Raw genomic sequence first — 25,009 nt, 5'->3', positions numbered from 1 at the left:
ATTAAACCTGACAGGGCACACCTGTGAATTGAAAACCATTCCCAGACACTACCTCTTCAAGCTCATCAAGAGAACGCCAAGAGTGTGCAAAGCAGTCAAAGCAAAAGCTGCCTACTTTGAAGAACCTACAATATAAGACATATTTTTAGTTGTTTCACACTTTTTTGTTAAGTATATAATTCCACATGTGTTAATTCATAGTTTTGATGCCTTCAGTGTGAATGTACAATTTTCATAGTCATGAAAATACTGAAAAATCTTTAAATGAGAAGGTTGTCCAAACCTTTGGTCTGTACTGTGTATATATATATATACAGTGGGGCAAAAAAGTATTTAGTCAGTCAGCAATAGTGCAAGTTCCACCACTTAAAAAGATGAGAGGCGTCTGTAATTTACATCATAGGTAGACCTCAACTATGGGAGACAACCTGAGAAAAAAAAATCCAGAAAATCACATTGTCTGTTTTTTTAACAATTTATTTGCATATTATGGTGGAAAATAAGTATTTGGTCAGAAACAAAATTTCATCTCAATACTTTGTAATATATCCTTTGTTGGCAATGACAGAGGTCAAACGTTTTCTGTAAGTCTTCACAAGGTTGCCACACACTGTTGTTGGTATGTTGGCCCATTCCTCCATGCAGATCTCCTCTAGAGCAGTGATGTTTTTGGCTTTTCGCTTGGCAACACGGACTTTCAACTCCCTCCAAAGGTTTTCTATAGGGTTGAGATCTGGAGACTGGCTAGACCACTCCAGGACCTTGAAATGCTTCTTACGAAGCCACTCCTTCGTTGCCCTGGCGGTGTGCTTTGGATCATTGTCATGTTGAAAGACCCAGCCACGTTTCATCTTCAATGCCCTTGCTGATGGAAGGAGGTTTGCACTCAAAATCTCACGATACATGGCCCCATTCATTCTTTCATGTACCCGGATCAGTCGTCCTGGCCCCTTTGCAGAGAAACAGCCCCAAAGCATGATGTTTCCACCACCATGCTTTACAGTAGGTATGGTGTTTGATGGATGCAACTCAGTATTCTTTTTCCTCCAAACACGACAAGTTGTGTTTCTACCAAACAGTTCCAGTTTGGTTTCATCAGACCATAGGACATTCTCCCAAAACTCCTCTGGATCATCCAAATGCTCTCTAGCAAACTTCAGACGGGCCCGGACATGTACTGGCTTAAGCAGTGGGACACGTCTGGCACTGCAGGATCTGAGTCCATGGTGGCGTAGTGTGTTACTTATGGTAGGCCTTGTTACATTGGTCCCAGCTCTCTGCAGTTCATTCACTAGGTCCCCCCGCGTAGTTCTGGGATTTTTGCTCACCGTTCTTGTGATCATTCTGACCCCACGGGGTGGGATTTTGCGTGGAGCCCCAGATCGAGGGAGATTATCAGTGGTCTTGTATGTCTTCCATTTTCTAATTATTGCTCCCACTGTTGATTTCTTCACTCCAAGCTGGTTGGCTATTGCAGATTCAGTCTTCCCAGCCTGGTGCAGGGCTACAATTTTGTTTCTGGTGTCCTTTGACAGCTCTTTGGTCTTCACCATAGTGGAGTTTGGAGTCAGACTGTTTGAGGGTGTGCACAGGTGTCTTATTATACTGATAACAAGTTTAAACAGGTGCCATTACTACAGGTAATGAGTGGAGGAAAGAGGAGACTCTTAAAGAAGAGGTTACAGGTCTGTGAGAGCCAGAAATCTTGATTGTTTGTTTCTGACCAAATACTTATTTTCCACCATAATATGCAAATAAATTGTTAAAAAAACAGACAATGTGATTTTCTGGATTTTTTTTTCTCAGTTTGTCTCCCATAGTTGAGGTCTACCTATGATGTAAATTACAGACGCCTCTCATCTTTTTAAGTGGTGGAACTTGCACTATTGCTGACTGACTAAATACTTTTTTGCCCCACTGTATATATATATGTCTCACTGATATATACATATATATATATGTATATATATATATATATATATATATATATATATATATATATATATAGACTGTATATATGTTTTCACGAATATTTGAGCCCATGGATCTATTCTATGCCCATTTTGCAAGCCGGCGAGAAAATCTCGCTGTACGGATGCCATACGGATTACATATGGAAGTTTACATGGGCAAAATACACAGCCACACCCTGCCTATGGTTGACATACGGATCACTGTTCAGGGAACATTTCTGCATATTTGGTCTGTAAAAAACGGACCGTATTTCCCTACGCTAAGTGTGACGCCGGCCTTACACAGACTAGCACAAGAGAAACCATGTTTTGAACTTTTGACCTTCAGGCTCCATAATTCACCATCCGCTACTGCTTCGAATAATGCACTACCATCATTTTATAGGAAATCATCTTGGCCATCTCATATATAATTTTGACCTGCAACTATTTTGAATATGATTAGTTATGCAGATTCTTGTCAGGTAACTGCATTGCTACTGTTTTGCTCCCGGTGGTGGAATTTTTTTTTCTTCCTATGTACTACAAATTGCAACTTCTCACATTTCCTAATAGCTCAGTATGTTATTAAGTTGATTCCCAAAGGTCACTTGTTCGAATTGAGGAGTAGCTATGAAGAAAATTTCCTCCCAATAAAAGAGAAACTGCATCACCCAGCTCATCGAAAATGAGATAATTGCCAAATTGCATCATGTGAGTGCCATGACAGTTGGAAGAATGTAAAATTAAGTTTGTCTGTCCATTCAAAAGCCAAGAGGTAGACAAGGCAAAATATCAGTCAACAATTTGGCTCATCACAAGGTCTATCATTTCTGGCTAGAAAAAACTTGGCAGTGGAGGTGGCTTGTATGCCTCATAATAGTGAGATCACAGATGTCAATACAAGCACCGTGCAATGCATGTTACACAAGTCTGGAATAGTGGCCTGAAGAGTTCTCGAATTCAATAGAAGCGTCAGTTTTTTTGCAAAAAAGTAAGAAAAGTGGACAGTATAAGATTGAAAACAAGTGATTTGGAATGATGAGACAAAAGTCAATAGACTAGGCTCTGATGGGTGTAAATTAGTGATGAGCGAGTGTGCTCGTTTCTCGGGTTTTCCGAGCATGCTTGGGTGGTCTCTGAGTATTTATGGCGTGCTGAATACATGTGGGGATTCCCTAAGAAACAGGCAATCCCCACATGTATTCAGGCTATCAAGCAGCCGCAAATCATGCAGCTGCTGCGACTCAAACATAATCTTCGAGCACGCCATAAATACTCAGACACCACCCGAGCATGCTTGGAAAACCAGAGTTACAAGCACACTCTCTCATCACTAGTGTAAATGTGTCTGGAAGGAAAAAGGAAAAAGGTGCTAACAGATCAAGAAATTGAAGGAACTGTCAAGTTCGGCGGAAGAAGTCTTATGATATGGGGTTGTTTCACAGCCAAAGGATTGGATACTTGACAAGGATTGATAGTGATCTCAATGCTGAGCTATATGTTAGTTTCCTACAAAATGAGTTACTTCGTACACTCGTGCACTATGGGTATGAAAAGGACGACATAGAGTTCCAGCAGGGCAACCACTCGAAGCATACGTCAAGATTGGCGCTGAAATAGTTATTTTACAATAATAATGGTTTTGTCATTGTACAGCAGAGGTTTTGCACACAACCTGCCTGGGTGCCTGCAGCTTCACTACAGGGATGTAGCTTAGCGCCAGTGTGTCTCTTGTATTGTTAGTTATTTTACAATGAATTTGAGGTGCTGGATTGGCTCCCAATTGTGAGGCTTGATGGAGGAAAAAACAGGAAGTGGACTTTCTGGACTGTGACAACGACCCTCCCATGGACGAGCTGACCAGATAGACCGCCCCCTATACAGGGAGAGTTAGGGGCAGGCCCGTGGGGGACTATCGCCACAGCAGCTGGGAGACCAAGATGGACAAGAAAGTAGTCCACAGAGACTCCGGACTAGCGAGAGTGAAAGAGACACTGTATGGGCGGATTAGGCAGGAACACAGAACTAGCGAGAACAGAGAGAACACGGGACTGGCAGGCGTGCAGGGACACAGGGCTGGTGGGTATGCAGAGATACAGGACTGGCGGATACGCAGAGACACAGGTCTGGCAGGTATGCAGAGACACAGGACTGGCGAGTATGCAGAGAGACAGGATTGACGGGTATGCAGAGACACAGGACTGGCAGGTATGCAGAGACACAGGACTGGCGGGTATGCAGAGACACAGGACTGACGGGTATGCAGAGACACAGGACTGGCGGGTATGCCGAGACACAGGACTGGCAGGTATGCAGAGATACAGGACTGGCAGATATGCCGAAACACAGGACTGGCAGGTATGCGGAGACACAGGACTGGATCTAAGGAAAGCAAGGAAGACAAGAAGGTGAACGTGCGGCCCAGAACACTTGAAATCACAAATGATCATCAGGCACAGGGGAGAGGAAGGAAGCGATTAATGAAGCGACGCTGCGCAGTACTTCTGGGTGAGAGTCCTCCAAGGTAATAGAGAGGACAAGAAGGAAGTGCCAGAAGAAGGTTAGAAGTGCGCACGCGCAGTACTAAACCTGGCGTGCGCGCGCACCCGACGAGCAGCAGGAGCTGGGAGCAAGCACTGAGAAGAGGACGCTGCAGCTGAGGAGTCGCGCCGGGACGCTGAGGACAGGTGAGCATAGCAAGGTGCAGGGAGCGGCAGCGGACGCGGCATGACACCAATGACTCCAGACCTCCACCCAATCAAGTACTTAGAGGGTAGAGTTAAAGGAAAAGATGTATACATACCTTTTGCTTGTCAGTGTTCAAACATCTCTAGTATTACTTCGCATGCAGACATGTTTACGCATATTTCTGTGCAGTACGTCACAATCCATATATATACTTTATATATAATCTTTAGCCACATTAGTACACAATACTGGCAGGTGTGATATGGCTAGCATGGGATGCAGATATGTTGTTAGTTTTGCTCAACAGATTAGTCATCTATCTCCTTTTCTTCTTATGAGCTTTGATGAGCAGGGATAACATTTGCTTTTACTTCAGCAGGAACGGGAAATATAACTTGGAACAAATATGGAACAGTCTCTCTTTGGTAGTCCACGGCAAATACAATTTACTGTTAGACACAGTGTCCATTTCACAGCTTGTCGCGGTCCGTGCAGAAATATACTTGAAGTAAATAACGGATAATTTGGGGTGAGGCGGGAGACCCTCAATTTCCTCAATACGCAGGGCAATAGGTTCTTCTTCACTTCAGTGTGACCTAATGCTGAAGAAGCACAGGTAAATCTAGACAGCACAAGACCCAGGGAAAAAAATTAAAAGTCTTTAGCATTCTTGGCTGTAGAAGCCAAGGGTAGAATCCTAGGCATTAGGCCTGTCTGTAAGTCTTGAGATGAATAAGATGAAGAGAAGGATGAACCTACAGACATGGAGCCTGGAGGGGGTGAGGGGATCCCTCACATGAGGTCTGCTCTGGGTCACATCTTGTACCAGACTCCTTGGGGACTTTCCAGATCTCAGTCTTGTCTAGACAGAGACTGGAGGTAGCTCTTCCTATTGAATGTTCGTAACAGGGTCACTGACCAATAGGATCTATACCCAATTCTGTGTGAGATCGTACATTGAGAATAATATAAATCATGCATTTCACCAGCAAATGGTGCTGGAACCTACCAAATGAAAAAAGTGCACTTAATAGAACACTGAAACACATACCCGAGGAATATATGAGAGTAGTGAGTTTTGGATTCATTTAAACCGTATAACAGTGAAAGGATAACTTAGGAGTGAGTTGCAGTGTAAAGCAGCTACTCACAGTCCAGGGTTACTTAAAGGGACATATACAGTTTGGACCGGGTCACTACAAAAAGTACTGACAGGCCTTCTTCCAATGAGTCAGCACTCCTATTCAGTAACAAGTGCCTATACAAGTTAAGGAAGGATGGTAAGGGACTTGAGTCTAGTGTAAGGTGCCCAGGGCGGTAGCCATGGGCGAGCTGCTGCTTCTTCACATCCTTCTTCACATCCTGGCCTGTCCCAGTCCATTAGTCTTGTACTGTGGACCCTGCATTGTACTCACTTCCAGGCCATAGGCCTGCGCTCCATCCACGTCCTTAACTCCAGGATATGCGGCACACACATCAGGGGAAACCTGGGTCGTTATAACAAGTTCAACTTTACTGGACAGTTCAAGTACATAATGGAAGGGGAGAGAGGTCAGCTCACCAACTTGAATCCTCCAGGTGCGCGGAACTCCATTATGATCACACGTATATCAACAAGAAAGTAAGAATACGTTCCAGCTCCAGGACGATTTAAAAAGTTTTCTTTTTTTATTTAGTAATTGCTAAAAAATAGCATGGCACTAGGCATAGTAACAACGAGAAAAAGCGATGTGCTTCAACCGCAACTGCGGTTTTTGTCTGTGCCTCAAAGTTTTAAATCGCACAAGGGGTTATAGGAGAACATGGACAGGACCATTTTTTATGCAATACTTACCGAATGTGGCAGTACCCAGTATGTGGTTGTACACTACTGTATGAGAGCTCGGTATGAATCTGAAAGGAAGGAGTTCTACTTGGCTTTTAGAATGCAGATTCTATTTGCAAAGATTGTGGACCTCATTAGCTGAGCCCCTGAGGTGTCAGATCAGCATAAAACTCCCCAAGTAACCGCATATTGGAGACTTCACTGCTTAAGGAATTTATCTAGTGGTGTAGAGAGTATTTTAAACCCACAGGTTCCTCACAGAATTTTGTCATATTGGGGCATGGAAATATAAAATTTTAGTGGTAAAAATGTATTTTTTATTAGCTGAAAATTTGCCAGTTTTACCAAGCTTAACAGGTGAAACCGGATCCCACAATTTATTGCGCAATTTCTCCCGAATGTGGTGATGCCCTATATGTCATCAGAAACTTCTGTTTAGCCACACATCAGTGAAGGTGTGGTTTTTGGCTTTTGGAGCACAGATTTTGCTAGAATAGTTTGCGGGTCACATTTGCAGGGCCCTTAAGGTGCCAGAACAACAGAAAAACCCTAAAACTGACCCCATTTTAGAAGTTGCACCTCTCAATGAATTAATCTACGTCTGCAGTAACTGTTTTGTAACTTCACCACCATTCTTTTTTTGTTTTTTTAAGAATTGCAAATATGCCAGTGCCTATACATTGTGCCCAGCCTGTGCTTCTAATGACAAGCACCCTGTAAATTAAATTGTTAATTGGGATCTCCCCGCTACAATAATGCCAAACATGTGGCACTTACTACAATTTAGGTATAATGGGGCTCAGAAAGAAGGGGGCATTTGTATTTGGGAATGCAGATTTGATTGGATTTTACTTGAGGTGGTAGGAGCCATATCACATTCCAGAGCCTTTATTCTACCAGTAACGTACCCCCCTATAATTCCAGTAACGAATGATGGACCTGAGTGGGGGCTGGTTTTGTGCGAGATTATTTAGGGGTTTTATTTGTAACATTTTGGGGTACAAAACATTTTTTAAATCGCTTCTAGGATCACATTCTTGTGTTCTGTGCTGAGCACTTACGACAGGGTTTCCGTGAAAATCTATAATGAGGCAGATGGAGTCACTTTGGACTTCGTTTGCCATCTTCTCCGGTGGTATCCATCTTTTTAGACTTGCACAAAACAGTGGTAGACCAAACTTGTGTGCTAAAAAGACACTTAAAATGCTGGGACATCACTGGAACACAGACCACACGGAGTCCAAAGTGACTCCACCTGCCTCATTATCATGAGTGGTTCCGTCAAGGGTTTTGCCTGAATTATGTTTTTTGGGATTTACATGGAAACCCCAATTTAAGGGCTCAGCAGAGAGCACAGGGTAAATGTCAACCAAGCTTTATTCTGCATTTGGGAGGTAGAATGAACAAATATATAACAGTACAAGAATAGGGTTTTTCTTTTACCACTTCACCTTGCGGTATTAGTAATGGCTGTATACTTCGGGTCAATTCAATTACAACTATAGCAGATTAATATAGTTTTTAGGTTTTGCTACTATCACATGCTAAATATTCTTTTCATTAAAAAATATTTTTTTGTCTCCATATTCTGAGAGCTTTAACTTTTTTAATTTTTTGTCGACCAGAGCTGTGTGAGGGCTTATTTTTTGCTCCATGAGTTGAAGTTTTGTGGAGTACTGTTTTGGGGTATATAAGTTTTTTTTATCTCTTAATAATTATTTCATTTTTTTTTTTTTTTTTTTGCTCGGATTACCGTGCGGTAAAAGTGAGATTATAGCAATACTAGATTTGTACAGTTGTTATATAGTCCTTTAGGCTTTGCTATTTTTAAACACTAAAAACAATATTTTATAAAAATTAATTTGTTTTTTTATCACTATACTCTGAGAGCTGTAACTTTTTTTATTTGCTGCCAAACAAGCCATATTAAACCTACCGTAGTTTATTTGTGGGATGATTTGGCATGTTCATTTATACAATTTTTTTCACAGGTGATTTTTGATAGCTTTTTATTAAATTTTTTGTGGGCCAGTTTCATGAAAATTACATTTTTAGTGTGTTTTTATTAATTTTTTACAGTGTTTGCCATACAGAATAAATAACAAGACCGTTTTATAAATCAAGTTGGTCTGAATTCGGCAATACTAGTTATTTGTACAGATTTTTCTTTATTTTTGTTTTACCACAAAGCTGTTTTTAGTGGAGAAAAAAGTTTTCGTGATTTGTTGTTTTTTTTTTTACTTATTTTCTTATTTTGTTACTTTTTCTATTAGGGCAGAGACACACTGCCGTATTTCTCATGCGAGAATCGCATCGTAAAACTCTGCACTGGCTGTCGGCTCTCCTGACCTGAGCTTGACAGCTGCATAGTAATCAATCACGCTGTCATGCTCAGGTCAGGAGAGGTGCCAGCCAGTCAGTGCAGTGCCATGCGATTATTGATTATCGCACGAGAAATTCGGCAGTGTGACTCCAGCCTTAGTCCCACTATGGGACATGAATATTTTTTACTTTGTTGGTTTCATACACTGCAGTACCTCTCAGTGTGCCACTGACACTGCCTGTTAGACCCAACTATAAGCAAGGTCTCTCAGCAAACTATCAACTGATAGTGTTAAAGGGGGAGTTTTAGACCCCTTTTAACCACTTAGATGTCACTGCCACCATTAAGAGTGGCATGGGTTAATTTGCTCTGATTGGTTCCAAAGCTGGTTGGAGTTGATGCCACAGGGTGTCAGCTGTCATATACAGCTGTCACTCACTGGTTTTTTTCCCGGTTGAGGGTGCTATTTACTTATTTCTCACTGCTATTTTAAAACGGCGGTTTAGAAAAGACCCCTTGATGGCCACCAATTTAATGCATATCGATGTATGTTAAGGGGTTAAAAGGATTAAGACCTGCCAAATTTATTAAAGGGGTTGTCCGGCCTTAGACTATAAGTCTACCATCACTATGTGACTGCAGACTTGCGAATCCTCACATCGCTCACTGCGCGCTGTGAGGATTCTCCAATGGCTGCACTGGAAGTGGGCGGTAAAGTGACTGCAAGAATGTGATTTCCCACTGATAAAAAATGGTGAGTCTGCAATTTTTCTGTAAGTTGTCAAAGCTACGCCCATCATATAGTATATAATCACACAGAAGATAATCAGCTTAAAGCAGTGCTTTAATCCAAATTTTTATTCTCTAATATATCATCATATTATATAGCACTGTGTACTTACAATTGCACATTTTGCCCTTCTACCCAGTTAATACTTCTCTTCTATTAGGTTTATGACATCTCGTTATTAAAAACAAACTAAGTGAATCCTTCCAAGCATCTAGAAAATAGAATTCTCTTTTTACTTCATGAGTCGTCACTGCAAATGTCCTTGGGGGGGAGTGAGTGGAGCAGCTAGAAAAGGAGTTGAAGAGGGGGATGACTCATGAAGGTAAAAGAGACTTTCTGTTTCTACATAGAGCAGAGAAAAGAAAAAAGAGAAGAATTAGCTGGGTAGAAAGGCAAATTGAGCAATTGTAAGTACAGAGTGCTGTATAATATGGTGATTGCAAAAACTTTGATGGGAATGTTTCTTTAAATGCTAAATCAAATTATGGCCTACATCTGTGCCTGGAAAGATAAATTAGTAAGTTTCATGAAAACTATAAGGTTTTAGGTAGTAGATTTTGGAAATGGGACGTTGAACCAATGAACTAATCTGATTGACCTTTATATGGCGTCGGGAATTTCCCTAAGAATCAGCATCTGCCTCTTGGGTATTTGCCTTCCTCTGGATCAATATGTTAGTTAATGGGTTGACTTAGGTTTTCGATTCACTTTTGCCTTCTTTCACCCATGACTTTAAACTCTTAATACCACGAAAATAATACAATCCTTTATTCATTAAAGCTTTCTATTATAGATATATCTTGTTTATATTAATAGGAGATGTTGAACCATGTTCCGAACATTTTTCTAAATTAGTATTCCACAATTACATGTTTTACAGGTGCAATTTTAGGTGAAGAAAACAAAGATGTCATCTTGCCGTGTTCTTTTAAACCTGAGGAGGGTGTGGTCATTCATTGGACTACTAGAGACAGCAAAAAAGTGCATTCATATTTTAGGACTACAGATCAACTGGAAAACCAAGACAAAAGCTATGCCGGAAGAACTTCGCTTTTTCTGAATGAAATAAGTAAAGGAAATGCCTCTCTACAAATAAGAAACTTGAAGAAAAGTGATGAAAATACATATAATTGCTATGTGTCGACAAAGGCAGGCCCTATGGAACAGGAAATAAGTTTGCAGGTTATAGGTAAGAAACATGCCAGAGTCCAATAGGTTGTTATAAAATAATGATCATGTATATGCTCAAAGGCTTCACAAATTGGCACAATCGACCCTTGGATGTAAAAAGATAATGGTGAAAATGTGTAAAAAGTGAGCAAAGCATCACATATACCCGCCACACACAAAAAAAAGGAAATTGCCTCATTTCCTTTACCTATTTTGAGTTGCTTTTATTAAAGTAAAAACATCTTTATCTTTTTTGGCTTTACCGTGTCCGTAATGACCTAAACTATAAAATTAGTTTACCATTTATCCAACACAGTGAACACTGTATATAATAAAAATAGCAAAAAAATCTAAGCCAGAATTGCGGGGATTTAGTCACCATGCTTTCTGAAAAAAATGCAATTACCTAAGTACTATAGAAAAATCACATGTACCCCAAAATAATACCAATAAAAACATCTTGCCCAATGAAAAAAAGTCACTGTAAAATACCATCAACTAAAAAGTGAACATTTTTTTTTACTTTTAGAATATAAACAAATAACTAATAACAAATAACAATTTGTAAAATTGTTATTTGTGTATCAGCCCTCTGACCGAGCATACCGCATTCCAGCCTGTGGCGGTTTTAATTGTAACAGGATCCTACCTACCCATAAATTAAGGTTTTAACCTAATAGAGGTATTCACATTAGTCAGGGTCCCAGCAAACCAGAGACCGCCTTGTCCTTGGTTGCTGGACATGCATGAATTGGCCAAATCATGTACAAAGTTTCTCCATGTTTTCTTGTTATCTAGAGCAGTAATGCTATTCATATTTCTAATATTTCATATTTACATGCTTTAGTACTGTAGAGTGCGACTTTATTGGTTTGATAGCTGCACACAAAAAAAAATTAAAATGTAAAAAAGGGCTTAAATACATATAAATTTAAAAATGTAGATAACGTAATTGATAACATCATGTCCGGAACAACCCAAATTATACATTTTTCATGTTATTTATTGTATTGGTGAATGGCGGGGAAACAAAATGAATAAAGAACTTTGACTTTGCAAATATTGCATTCATGAAAAAACTAATGTCTGAGGTACCATTGTAATCACAAGGAAATGAGAAAAAAATCCAAGAAATTATATTGAAATATCAAAGATCATTTTAAATAAATAAAAAGCAGATGTAAAAGAAACTGTATGGAAAATGGAGTACCTCTTACTGATGGTCAATGTCCCTCCCTCCGAGCTGCATGTCCACGCAGAGACATGCAGCTTGGAAGGGTGACAAGCAGTCTGACATATCTCAAGCAGCAGTGATCTCCCTATTGAAGGTATTTATACCACTTACATGGAGTATAACATTACTGATAGGTTTAATGAGGCTGTTTGGGAGATTATCTTTATATTAAGACTTTGGATAACTAATACTTTAATGGGAGGGCTCCATTCATCCATATGCATCGGCATGACATTATTCTATTTTTTCAATGCTTTGCTAAGTACGGTAGTCGATTTGATGAACTTTTGCCCAGGCCTTTGTAGTGTCCCTCAATATACATACTCCATGTTTTATATTGTTTATTTTATTTTTGTGTTTTTAATTACCGTATATACTCGACTATAAGCCGACCCGAGTATAAGCCGACCCCCCTAATTTTGCCACAAAAAGCTGGGAAAACTTATTGACTCGAGTATAAGGCTTGGTTCATATTGCGTTAATGTGACCGCGCTAACGGACAGCGTTGCACGGCGAAATTAACGCCGTGCAATGCGTCCGTTAGCGCGCCCATTAACAGCAATGGGGACGCGCATCACTAGCGTGTGCCATTTTCGGCACGCGCTAGCGATGTGCCGGTGTTTTGTGGCGCGCCGCGGACGCTGCTTGCAGCGTCCGCGGGGCGCCCGAGGTCCGTTCCCCGCTCTCGCAGATCGGAGATCTGCGAGAGCGGGGACGTTTAACGCGACCCCATAAAACAACATTGCGTTAGCGCAATCTGCTAGCGCTAGGCGCTAAACGGATTGCACTAACGCAATATGAACCTAGCCTAAGCCTAGGGTGGAAAATGCAGCAGCTACCGGTGAATTTCAAAAATAAAAATAGATGCTCCATACCGTTCATTATTGCCCCATAGATGTTCCATATAAAGCTGTGCTATATAGAGTGCTCTGCACCGTTCATTATGGCCCCGTATATGCTCCATATAAAGCTGTGCCCCATAGACAATGCTCTGCACCATTCATTATGGCCCCATAGATGCTCCTTATAAAGCTGTGCCATATATGCTCTGCACCGTTTATTATGGCCCCATAGATGCTCCTTATAAAGCTGTGCCATATATGCTCTGCACCGTTCATTATGGCCCCATAGATGCTCCTTATAAAGCTGTGCCATATATGCTCTGCGCCGTTCATTATGGCCCCATAGATGCTCCTTATAAAGCTGTGCCATATATGCTCTACACCGTTCATTATGGTCCCATAGATGCTCCTTATAAAGCTGTGCCATACAGGGGTGGATTAAGGGTAGCCAGGGCCCCGGGCTGTTCACACACTGTGGGCCCCCCGGTCATGTGAACCAGATTATTCCAGAAAAATGGCCGGGCCCTACTCTACTGTAACCTATTAAATATTTGTTAAAATCTGCAATACAATTTAGGTATATCTTGACCAATAATATCACATACAAGGAACAAATACCACCGCACCATGACCAGACCACAAATTACAACCACAGTGATCGAATAATATCACATACAAGGAACAAATACCACCGCACCATGTCAAGACCACATATTACCACTTGGTGACCAAATAGCACATACAAGGGACAAATACCACAACACCATTTCCAGACCACATATTACCACCATATAGTGACTGAATACTACAATACTGATCAGTAATAATAATAAAAAAAAAACAAAACACAATACTATCACCATAAGTGCCAGTATTCACAGGAGATCTTTACTTAGTATGCAGTGTCTGTGTAGAGGTAATACAGTGATCACTGGTGACATTGTACACAGGACCTCTGTATATAGTATACAGTGTATAGTGTCAGTGTATAGGTAACACTGACTCACCAGTGACGTCTCTAGGTGAAGTCCTTCATCTTTCATCCAGCACAGACCGCCATCATTTCTTCCAGCCAGGACTCGTTTCTGCTGGAAATAACACAGTTATCTCGAGCTCCGCTTGCAGAACACATTACTTAATTTTTCACAACTTCTAAATTACACCACATGAAGAAAAAAAGGCAATATAGTGTCACTCTGCACAGTAACAGGACCGCCCCCCCATTTAAAACAGTATCCTCAAAAAATAAAATAAATACATCACTGCAGTAATAATATCCCTTAATTAGCCCCTATGGTAATAATATTCCCCATCCTGGCCCCGTGTGTCTCATTCCTGGCTCCAGCCATATGTTCTCCCATCCTGCACTCATGAGTATCCATTTTACACCATATGATCTCCCCATCCTGCCCCATCTGTCTCCATCATATCCATCCTGCCCCATGATCCAATCCTGCCCCATCTGTGTCCAGCACTCTGCCCCATGTCTTTCATTCTACCCTGTGTCTCCATTCTGCCCATGCCTCCAGTCCTGCCCCCAGTGTGTACAGCATATTACCCCCAGTGTGTCCAGCATATTACCCTCAGTGTCTCCAGCATATTACCCCCAGTGTGTCCAGCATATTACCCCCAGTGTGTCCAGCATATTACCCCCAGTGTGTCCAGCATATTACCCCCAGTGTGTCCAGCAATCTGCCCCAGTATGTCCAGCATATTGCCCCCAGACAGTGTGTCCAGCAATCTGCCCCAGTGTGTCCAGCATATTACCCCCAGTGTGTCCAGCAATCTGCCCCAGTGTCTCCAGCATTGTCCCAGTGTCTCCAGCATTGCCCCACTGTCTCCAGCATTGCCCCACTGTCTCCAGCAATCTGCCCCACTGTCTCCAGCAATCTGCCCCACTGTCTCCAGCAATCTGCCCCACTGTCTCCAGCAATCTGCCCCACTGTCTCCAGCATTGCCCCCAGTGTGTCCTCCAGCAATCTGCCCCACTGTCTCCAGCATTGCCCCACTGTCTCCAACAATCTGCCCCAGTGTCTCCAGCAATCTGCCCCAGTGTCTCCAGCAATCTGCCCCAGTGTCTCCAGCATTGCCCCCAGTGTGTCCTCCAGCATTGCCCCCAGTGTGTCCTCCAGCAATCTGCCCCACTGTCTCCAGCATTGCCCCACTGTCTCCAGCATTGCCCCACTGTCTCCAGCATTGCCCCACTGTCTCCAACAATCTGCCCCAGTATCTCCAGCAATCTGCCCCAGTGTCTCCAGCATTGCCCCCAGTGTGTCCTCCAGCAATCTGCCCCACTGTCTCCAGCATTGCCCCACTGTCTCCAGCATTGCCCCACTGTCTCCAGCATTGCCCCACTGTCTCCAACAATCTGCCCCAGTGTCTCCAGCAATCTGCCCCAGTGTCTCCAGCATTGCCCCCAGTGTGTCCTCCAGCATTGCCCCCAGTGTGTCCTCCAGCAATCTGCCCCACTGTCTCCAGCATTGCCCCACTGTCTCCAGCATTGCCCCACTGTCTCCAGCATTGCCCCACTGTCTCCAACAATCTGCCCCAGTATCTCCAGCAATCTGCCCCAGTGTCTCCAGCATTGCCCCCAGTGTGTCCTCCAGCAATCTGCCCCACTGTCTCCAGCATTGCCCCACTGTCTCCAGCATTGCCCCACTGTCTCCAGCATTGCCCCACTGTCTCCAACAATCTGCCCCAGTGTCTCCAGCAATCTGCCCCAGTGTCTCCAGCATTGCCCCCAGTGTGTCCTCCAGCAATCTGCCCTACTGTCTCCAGCATTGCCCCACTGTCTCCAGCATTGCCCCACTGTCTCCAGCATTGCTCCACTATCTCCAGCATTGCCCCACTGTCTCCAACAATCTGCCCCAGTGTCTCTAGCAATCTGCCCCAGTGTCTCCAGCATTGCCCCCAGTGTGTCCTCCAGCAATCTGCCCCACTGTCTCCAGCATTGCCCCACTGTCTCCAGCATTGCCCAACTATCTCCGGCATTGCCCCACTTTCTCCAACAATCTGCCCCAGTGTCTCTAGCAATCTGCCCCAGTGTCTCCAGCATTGCCCCCAGTGTCTCCTCCAGCAATCTGCCCCAGTGTCTCCAGCATTGCCCCCCAGTGTGTCCACCGTTAACTGATAAAAAAAAAAACAAACAAAAAAAAAACAAAAAACAGTCTCCTCACCTGTCTGCGCTCCAGGCGGCGAGCTCCCTTCAGCAGCGCACACTCGCCGGCGACTGACAATGACGTCAGACGCCGGCGACGTGTGCGCTGTGGCCGACATCAGCTGCCAGCCTCCAATTGGCTGGCGGCTGTTGTTGTTAACTATTGACGTGCGGGCATGCGCCCGCACGTCAATAGAAATCCGCCGCAGCGCCGGAAAGGGCCCGGTGAGCAGATGAGAAGGGGCCCAATGCGGGCCCCCTCTCTCTGCCCACCGAGTCCGGGGGCACACAAATGCCGGCGGGCATTCAGACGATTAGCGGAGGGTCAATCTGTGCGGTAGCCCAGGGCCCCCCCAGACCACTGGGCCCTGGGCTACCGCCCATATTGACCCTCTGATAATCCGCCCCTGGTGCCATATATAACGCTGCTGCTGCTGCAATAAAAAAAACACATACTCACCTCTCTTGCTGCCTGCAGCTCCTCAGTGTCCCGTCTCGGCGTCTCTCCGCACTGAATGTTCAGGCAGAGGGCGCCACGCACACTAGTACGTCATCGCGCCCTCTGACCTGAACAGTCAGAGCAAGAGGACGGGAAGACGGAGCGGCACCCGGCGGGTGGAACGTGGACAGGTGAATATAAAATTTGGGCTGAAAATCTCGGCTTATACTCGAGTATATACGGTATTTAAAATAATCTTTGATATTTTAATACTACTTCATAGATCTTATCTCTTTGTGATTACAACGGTATCTCAGAGATTACTTTTTTCATGTTTTATTGAAGTGATATTGCGGCACCCCAGGGGTTTGGGCACCACAGTAGTGCTGCCTTCCTCTTGGGGAGGGTAGTGCTATGCCTGGAGACAAGCGAAATTCCCTTTGGCAGGTTATCACACTCACAACACCTTCCAAATCCAGGCCAGGAGAGGGAGCTCAAAACCCTGTTTTAGGGCAGCTTCCCTGGATAAAGATCCTGGTTTGGAGGAGGAGCTAGTTCAGTTGTACAGACAGTTTGTGAGTGAGGACAGACAGGAAGGGAGCAGAGAGGAGATACAGGACTCAAGGAGGCTACGAGTAGGCCTCCAAGGAGTCAGTGGGCAGAAACCAGGTAGCGGGAGCCCGAGGCTTTTGTGGAATTCTAAGGCACAGAGCAGAACCGGAGGGCATAAGATTACACGGACATTGCCCATTTGCACCTGTGGTACAGCAGCACCCTGGAGCCTGGAGTCACCATGCAGAGACCCCCAGAAGGGACGTCTCAAGCTGCCTACCATACAGGTACCTATCCCAGGACATTGGAAACTACTAGGACCTTGTTTGGAACACTTAGTGGCAGCAGGGACCTCATACACAGCAAGTGCAGAGTGGAAGGCCCCCAAACTGACCTACCAAGGGGATTCCACTTGTGTATGGACTGCCTGGACTCCTAATGTACCTGCTGCCGGTGCCCTGGACTGTGGCCTATCATCTGCAGTAAACCAGGTAAAGACTTACAACTTGTATCCTCCATTTATTCACCGGCACATACTATCCACACCTCACACCATAGGACCACTGGGGACCCTGCTTCACCTGTGGGAAGTGTAACACCCGTGCTGCCGCAACATCCCCCAGGGGCCCCCTTCAGTGCAGCGTCGATCCCACTACTGACCAAACACCACAGGGGAGGTCACGACAGACTTATAAACTTTTTCCCCTTTAAAGACCATTCCCCTTTAAAGTTGACCCCCCAGGGCCATGGACCGGGTCGCAGCCACCGTGACATCCCCCTTGAGACCGGACCCGGTACTCAGTAGCCCACTACCCTGGCTAGGTGACTCAATATGTATCATGAAAATTTGAGTTTTCTAGGACATTACTAATTACAAATATTGCATTCAGTTGTGGTCTGCACTGCAGCTAAGGAAAGGTATCTTAAAAAGCGACCGAATAAGCTTGTGACTGTTTTGACTAAAGTGTGGTTTGTCTTAAGTGTGTGACTTGAGATTTTGTCAAGAGGTATTTAGGAATCCAGTAGCCAATACCTGTTTCATTGCTGGGTGAATCTCAACCTAAATCTTTAATGTAACCCTGTAAGTACCGAGACACTTTTGGCTTTAAAGACCTAGACTTATTTTTCAAATCTGACATATTTTATTTTATATGGTAATAACTTTGTAATGCTTCAACATATTCCAGAGATTCTGAGAGTTTTTTCATGACAAACATTTTAGTTCATGTCAGTACTAAAGTTTGAAACATGTTTTTCTGTTTTCAAAGTATTACATTTTAGGTTCTTAACCCCTTTATCACATATGAGGTTACGATCGGAAAGGGGTTCCAGCAAATTGATGTACAGTTACATCATTGTAATAATGAGGGCACATAAGCCAGGAACTCGGCTTAAGTGAAAGCAAAACTGTGGCTGTTCATATTTATCATGCACTCTACACTGAGCATTTACATCAGGGTTTCTGTGTAAATCTCCGAAATATGTGATTCATACAAAATCCTCAACAGATCATTCCTTATAAAGAGGTAGGCGGAGTCATTTTGGACTCTATCTGATGTATGATCCTGCAATGTCCATCTTTTTAAGCATGCAAAAAAGCGCGGTTGGCCACAGTTTTGTGTACCTCCAAAAAGCCGGAAACCACTGAACAAAAGCTAAACAGAGTCTGGAGTAACTCTGCTGCCTCATTATAGTGAATGGATCCATCAGGTGTTTCATCTGAATCACGTATTTCAGATATTTAGATGGAAACCTCTAAAGTGCTCAGCGTAGAGCACAGGATAAATTAATAAATGAGTGCTGATACAAAATGTTCAGTACCCTTAAATGCCACCATGCTTCAACAAAACAAACAAAAAATAAGTCTCTGTTCAGATCCGTCATCTGTTAACATGTATATAGGGGATTTCCCCGTTACTAGTAGCACAAAGACTCTGGAAATGCGACATGGCTCCCACCAAAAAAATCCAGTTATATCTGCACTTCCAAACCCATTTACCTCCCTCCTTCTGATGTCCACATTTGGCATTATTGTAGTGAGGAAAGTCTGCCTAATTTATCGGTACATCGTTCATGAAGTACAAGGTGGGCATAATGTATTGGGCACTACAATGTATTGGGCACTACAGTAGTGTATTTGCATTTTCATTCTGCATCTTTCATTGCATGTTTATTTCTGGAAAAACACCCATGGAGTTAAAATAGCCACTACACCCGCAGATGAATTCCCAGAGGGGTGTAAATTCCAATATGGGTCATTTGATGTAGTTTCTGGTGTTCTGGCACTTAGAGGCTCTGCAAATGGAGTTTGCAAACTATTCTAAGAAACTCTAGGCCACAACAGTCAAATAGAACTCCTTCTCTCCTAAGCCTTGCTGTATAGCCAAACAGCCACATCGGGAGTATTGCCAAATTCAGGAGACATTGTGTCACAAATTGAGGTAACCTTTACCCATTTCCCTTGTGAAAATGAAAACTCTGGGGCTAAGACAATATTTTTGTGTTAAAAATGTAATTATTTAATCTCGACCCAATGGTATAAAATTCTGTGATACACCTGTGGTATCAATATGCTTATTACATCACTAGATATATTCATTGAAGGGTGCAGTTTATAAAATGGGGTCCCTTGTAGAGGGTTCTGCTGTTCTGGCATCTCGAGGATTATGCCAATGTGACATGGCACCTGGAAACCATTCCAGCAAAATCAGTATTTCAATAAAGCACTCCTTCCCTTTGAGCTTTGCACTATGCCTGAAAAGTTGATTTTTACAACATACAAGTATTGGTGTAACATAGTTAGCAAGGCCGAAAAAAGACATTTGTCCATCCAGTTCAGCCTATATTCCGTCAGGATAAATCCCCACCTCTACGTCCTTCTAAAGAACCTAATAACTGTAAGATACAATATTGTTACACTCCAGGAAGACATCCAGGCCTCTCTTGAACCCATCGACTGAGTTCGCCATCACCACCTCCTCAGGCAAGGAATTCCTGATTCTCACTGCCCTAACAGTAAAGAATCCTCTTCTATGTTGGTGGAAAAACATTCTCTCCTCCAGACGCAGAGAATGCCCCCTTTATGACTGTCACCTTCCTTGGTATAAACAGATCCTCGGAGAGATATTTGTATTTTCCCTTTATATACTTATACATGGTTATTAGATTGCCCCTCAGTCGTCTTTTTTCTAGACTAAATAATCCTAATTTCGCTAATCTATCTGGGTATTGTAGTTCTCCCATCCCCTTTATTAATTTTGTTGCCCTCCTTTGTACTCGCTCTAGTTCCATTATTTCCTTCCTGAGCATCGGTGCCCAAAACTGTGCACAGTATTCCATGTGCGGTCTAACCAGTAATTTGTACAGAGGCAGTATGCTCTCATCACGTGCATCGAGACCTCTTTTAATGCACCCTATGATTCTGATTGCCTTGGCAGCGCTGCCTGTCACTGACTGCTCCAGATAAGTTTATCAGTATCCCCAAGTCCTTCTCCTTGGGTGGGTGTACTCAGGAGTCAGCTGACACCCGGCCGCGATCGGCTGTGCACCCCCCGTGAGCGCGGTCGATCGCATATTATGACGTACTATCTTGTTGGTGGTCATACGGCCCACCCCACCTCGATAGGATAGTACGTCTAATGTCAGAAAGGGGTTAAAGAGCTGTAGTTGACAAAATAGGGTCACTTGAGGGGGGTTTCCGATGTTTTGTCACCTCATCTTATACTCTTCAAGTATAAGATGGTACCTGCAGTCCATTCCTGCCAAATTTGCACTCGAAAAATCAAATGGCAATCCTTCCCTTTCAAGCCCTGAAATGTCCCCAAACAGTAGTTTTCCCAAAAAATATTGGGCATCTGTGAACTCCGGAGAAATTATACAACAAATTGGGTGGTTCAATTTCTCCTGTTGCCCCTGTGAAAATGAAAAATGGGGGACTAATGCAACATTTATGTGGAAAAAAAAGGTAATGTTTTAAAATTCTGTGAAACACCTGTGGGTTCAAAATATTCACCACAACCACAAATAAATTCCTTGAGGGGTGTAGTTTCCAAAATAGGGTTACTTGTAGGGAGTTTCTGCTATTTTGATACATTGGGGCTCTTCAAATGTGATAAGGTGTCCACAGTCTTTTCTGACCAAATCTGCACTTGAAAAGTCAAATAGAGCTCTTTCTCTTACAAGCCCTGTTGTATACCCAAACTGTAGATTCCAACCACATGTGGGGCATCGGTATACTCAGGAAGAGAAATTGCACAAAAATTGTGCAGTTCATTTTCTCATGTTATCCTTTTTTAAATAAAAAACTTTGGGCTAAGGCAATATTATTGTGGATAAAACATAATTTTTCATTTTTACAGTGCAATGTTTTTAAAATTCTGTGAAGCACCTATGTGTTCAAGATGCTCACCACACCCTTTGATAAATTCCTTGAGGAGTGTAGTTTCCAAAATGGGGTCACGTTTGGGTTTTGTTCTGCTGTGTTAGCACCATAGCGCCTCTTTTAGTAATCATTCCCTTTTGAGCCCTCCCATGTGCCCAAAAGGTAGTTTTTCCCTTCATGTTGGTCATTATACTGTACCATGCCGTGAGGCATCCTAGCGTATTCATGAGAAACTGCACAAAAAATTGGAAGGTTAATTATTCCTGTTACCCTTGTGAAAATGAAAAATTTTGGAGCTAAAGCAATATTTTAGTGAAAAAATGCAATTTTTAATTATTTTCTTCTATTTGGCTGTTATTCCTGTGAAGCACCTGAAGGGTTAAGAAACTTCCTGAATTCGGTTTTGAATGCCGTGAAGGTTGACGTTTTTACAATGGCATCTTGTTTGAGGATTTTATGACAGAGAGCTCTCAAAGTAATTTAAAAAGTAAAGTTGTCCCTAAAAAATAGTATTTGTATATTTTCTTGGAAAAAAGATGAATTTTAACTCCAATTTCCTAACAAAAATATTTCAAAAATGATAGTGACATAAATAACATTTACCACATGTTTAAATTTATTACTTGTTCTGGGGGCATGAAAATTAAAAGTTCAAAAATTTAGAATTTTTTCTTTTCGTCAAATTTTCAACATTTTCATAAAAAACGCAAATCATATCTACCTAACTTTACTATCTTGAAGTAGAATATGTCAGGAAAAAAAGATCTCAAAATCACTGGGATATGTTGAAGCATTCCAGAATTATTACCACATAAAGTAACACTGGTCATAATTGAAAAATTAAATTTGCCCTGGTGCAGAAGGTAAAACAAGGTTTCAGAGGGAAGGGGATAAAACAGAGTCTTACCACACAAAATAAATAACATTTACCAATTGTCTCCTTAAAATTAGCATCATTTTTGAAAATAAATTGTTAGGATGTTAGAAAGGTTAAAAAATTTAGCAGGACGTTTTAATTTTTAAAAAATTACATTTACAAAAGCTATAATTTTATGGACCTCTTCACTTTTGAAGTGACTTTGAGGGACCTACTCGTATAAGTTATAAAAAAACACAAACAAGACCCGCTTAGGTGTTTCGCTGGAATTAATGGAAACTGGAAAAATACGGTAAAAATTACATTTTTTTTTTTTTTACTAAAATGAAGCTTTAACTCATGGGTGGGGAATCATTTTTCTGCCAATGGCCATTTGGATATTTACACCATCCTTCGGGGGCCATACAAATTGCTTGCTAACTCCACCTACAAAGAATGTCCTGACGCTGGCACTGGTGTCAGGACGTAACCTTTCATTGCACACGTCTCAGCCTTCAGCAGTTATCACTGCATGTACCTTCTCACAGAGCAAAAGAAATTGATGGGAAGGTGTTTGTCAATAAAACAGCCGCAGTCCCAAGCACTGTGATCCCTGGGAATCTGCTTAGGAGCTGGATTAAAGGTCATCGAGGGCCATAAACGGCCCACAGTCCTGAGGTTCCCAAGGCCAGCTTTAATCCTACATTTACAAGTGTAAAAGGAGAAAAAGACCACATAATTTGTTGTGCAGTTTTTAAGAAGTACACCGATACCCTATATGTGGTTGGAAACTACTGTTTGGGCACACGCTAGAAGAGAAGAAGCACTGTATGATTTTTGCAGTGTAAATTTGGTTGGAATAGATTGTGGATGTCATGTTACATTTTCAGATTCCCAGAGGTGCCAAAAAGGCAGAATTCCACACGTGACCCAAATTTGGAAGTTATATACCTCTTTCCTAAACCTAGAGGTGCTTTACAGAATTTTATATAATTGGATCATTCATGAATTTTAAATATGATGTTTTTTACCACAATAATATTGCTTTAGCCCCAAATTTCACATTTTCACAGTGGAAGCAAGAGATTTTACACAATAGATTGTGGGTCCATTTTCTCCGCAGTACTCAGATATCTCATATTTGGTTGGAAATTCTTGTATGTGCATATCGCAGGGCTCAGAATGGAAGGAACGCCGTTTGACTTTTTAGCGCAATTTTTGCTAGAATAGATTGCAGACACCATGTGACCCCATCACGCAAACTACTCTTCTCAAGGAATTCATCTAAGGGTATTATGAGCATTTTAAATCCACAGGTGATTAATGTAACTGTATATCATTGGGCTGTGGAAATGAAAATCACATTTTTTTCCACTATAATGTTTTAGCCTCAAGTTTTTAATTTACAAAAGGACTAAATGGATAATATGGACCTCAAAATTTGTTACGCTGTTTCCCTGAGTATACCAATACCCCAAATGTGGTCAGAAAATACTTTTCAGGCACAGGGCAAAGTTTAGAAGGGAAGCAGCTCCCCATTGGAGTGTTAACTTTACTGGAATGGTTTTTGGGTGCCATGTCACATTGGCAAAGACTCTGGGGTGCCATAACAGTAGAAGCCCCCCAATAAGTGACCTTAATTTTCAAACTACAACCGTCAATTAATTAATCTAGGAATGCAGTGAGCATATTGACACCCAGGGTATTTGATGTTCATGCTGCCCTAGGCACTTTAAGTGGTCACGCTCCCTACTGGTTAAGTCAGACTAAGACCTCATGCAGCCATCAGTGTTACACCTATAGGTTCTATCTGTGTTTTACACGGATACAGCAGGTACCCATTATAGTCTGAGGCAGTTCACATATCCATGTTTTTTTTCACAGACTGTGTACTCGTAGAAAACTCACAGAGACATGTCTGTTTTTTTTACAGTATAACGTAGGAAAAGTGCTAACACAAGTCTAATGGTCCAGAAAAAAAAACATACAGCACACAGATAGTATCAGCATACAGTCTGTTTACAGTCCGTGTGCTGTCTGTGATTAGCATTGGAAAGAAAAGCATAAGCTTTGTAATTTATTTATCCATCTGTGAAAACCACCGATGACACTGATGGTAAAAACGGGCACTTGGCACCAGTACCATTTTTACATGTACGTGTTTAAACACAGTGAATGATGCCTAAAAGTACCCATTCCCTTTAGATGTTAAAGTCTCCATACACAATAGACTAAGGTGAGCGAGCCAAACATGCCGTTGGCAACGTGCTCGTCAAGAGACTGAGGACCGTTTCACACATCTATTTGTTACAGTTCGAGAGAAACGGACTGTTTTTTTTCTCAGTTGTCATCCTAGTTGCTTCAATTTTTTTTCTTCCGTTTTTTTTTTTTCACTGAAGACAGAGGTGCTCGCTTCCAGCCAATACAAAACCCTTGGAAGATAACGTTTTTATTCAAGTTTATAAACTAAGCAACAGATCTGTATGACACAGATGCAAAACAGAAGCCATCCAATTTGAATATGTGTTTCACGGCTCCCTATAGACTTCAATGTCCAAATCTAATTTGCAAATTGGATCAGAATAGGACCTGCTCTAAGTCACACGGATCTCAAACACGGATCCGTAACTTAACAGATGTATGAATACATCCATCCTACTCTATGGGGCCCAGTGCCCCAGAGAAGGGCAGAGACAGAGGGAAAACAAGCAGGTGGGAAGGTGCACATAAACGATTGGCTCCACCATGATGCACCGAGCACCTGTACTTGGTTTGAACAGTCATTCAGTGCTGACAG

General features: G+C 42.4%; 1 protein-coding gene across 6 annotated transcripts in view; it reads left to right on the top strand.

Moving 5' to 3' along the window:
* Nucleotides 1–25,009, top strand: part of HHLA2 (HHLA2 member of B7 family) — a 236,207-nt gene that overhangs the window by 82,660 nt on the left and 128,538 nt on the right. For all 6 annotated transcript variants that reach the window (XM_069757768.1, XM_069757767.1, XM_069757763.1 and 3 more), the window contains one exon: nt 10,462–10,770. In XM_069757768.1, coding sequence (XP_069613869.1) covers nt 10,462–10,770 — 309 coding nt within the window. The remainder of the gene's footprint in view (nt 1–10,461; nt 10,771–25,009) is intronic.

Source organism: Ranitomeya imitator, chromosome 3, assembly GCF_032444005.1.
Source record: "Ranitomeya imitator isolate aRanImi1 chromosome 3, aRanImi1.pri, whole genome shotgun sequence".
Classification (NCBI taxonomy): Eukaryota; Metazoa; Chordata; class Amphibia; order Anura; family Dendrobatidae; genus Ranitomeya; species Ranitomeya imitator.
Note: the sequence above shows the minus strand (reverse complement) of the source record. Positions and strands in the feature narration are given on the sequence as shown.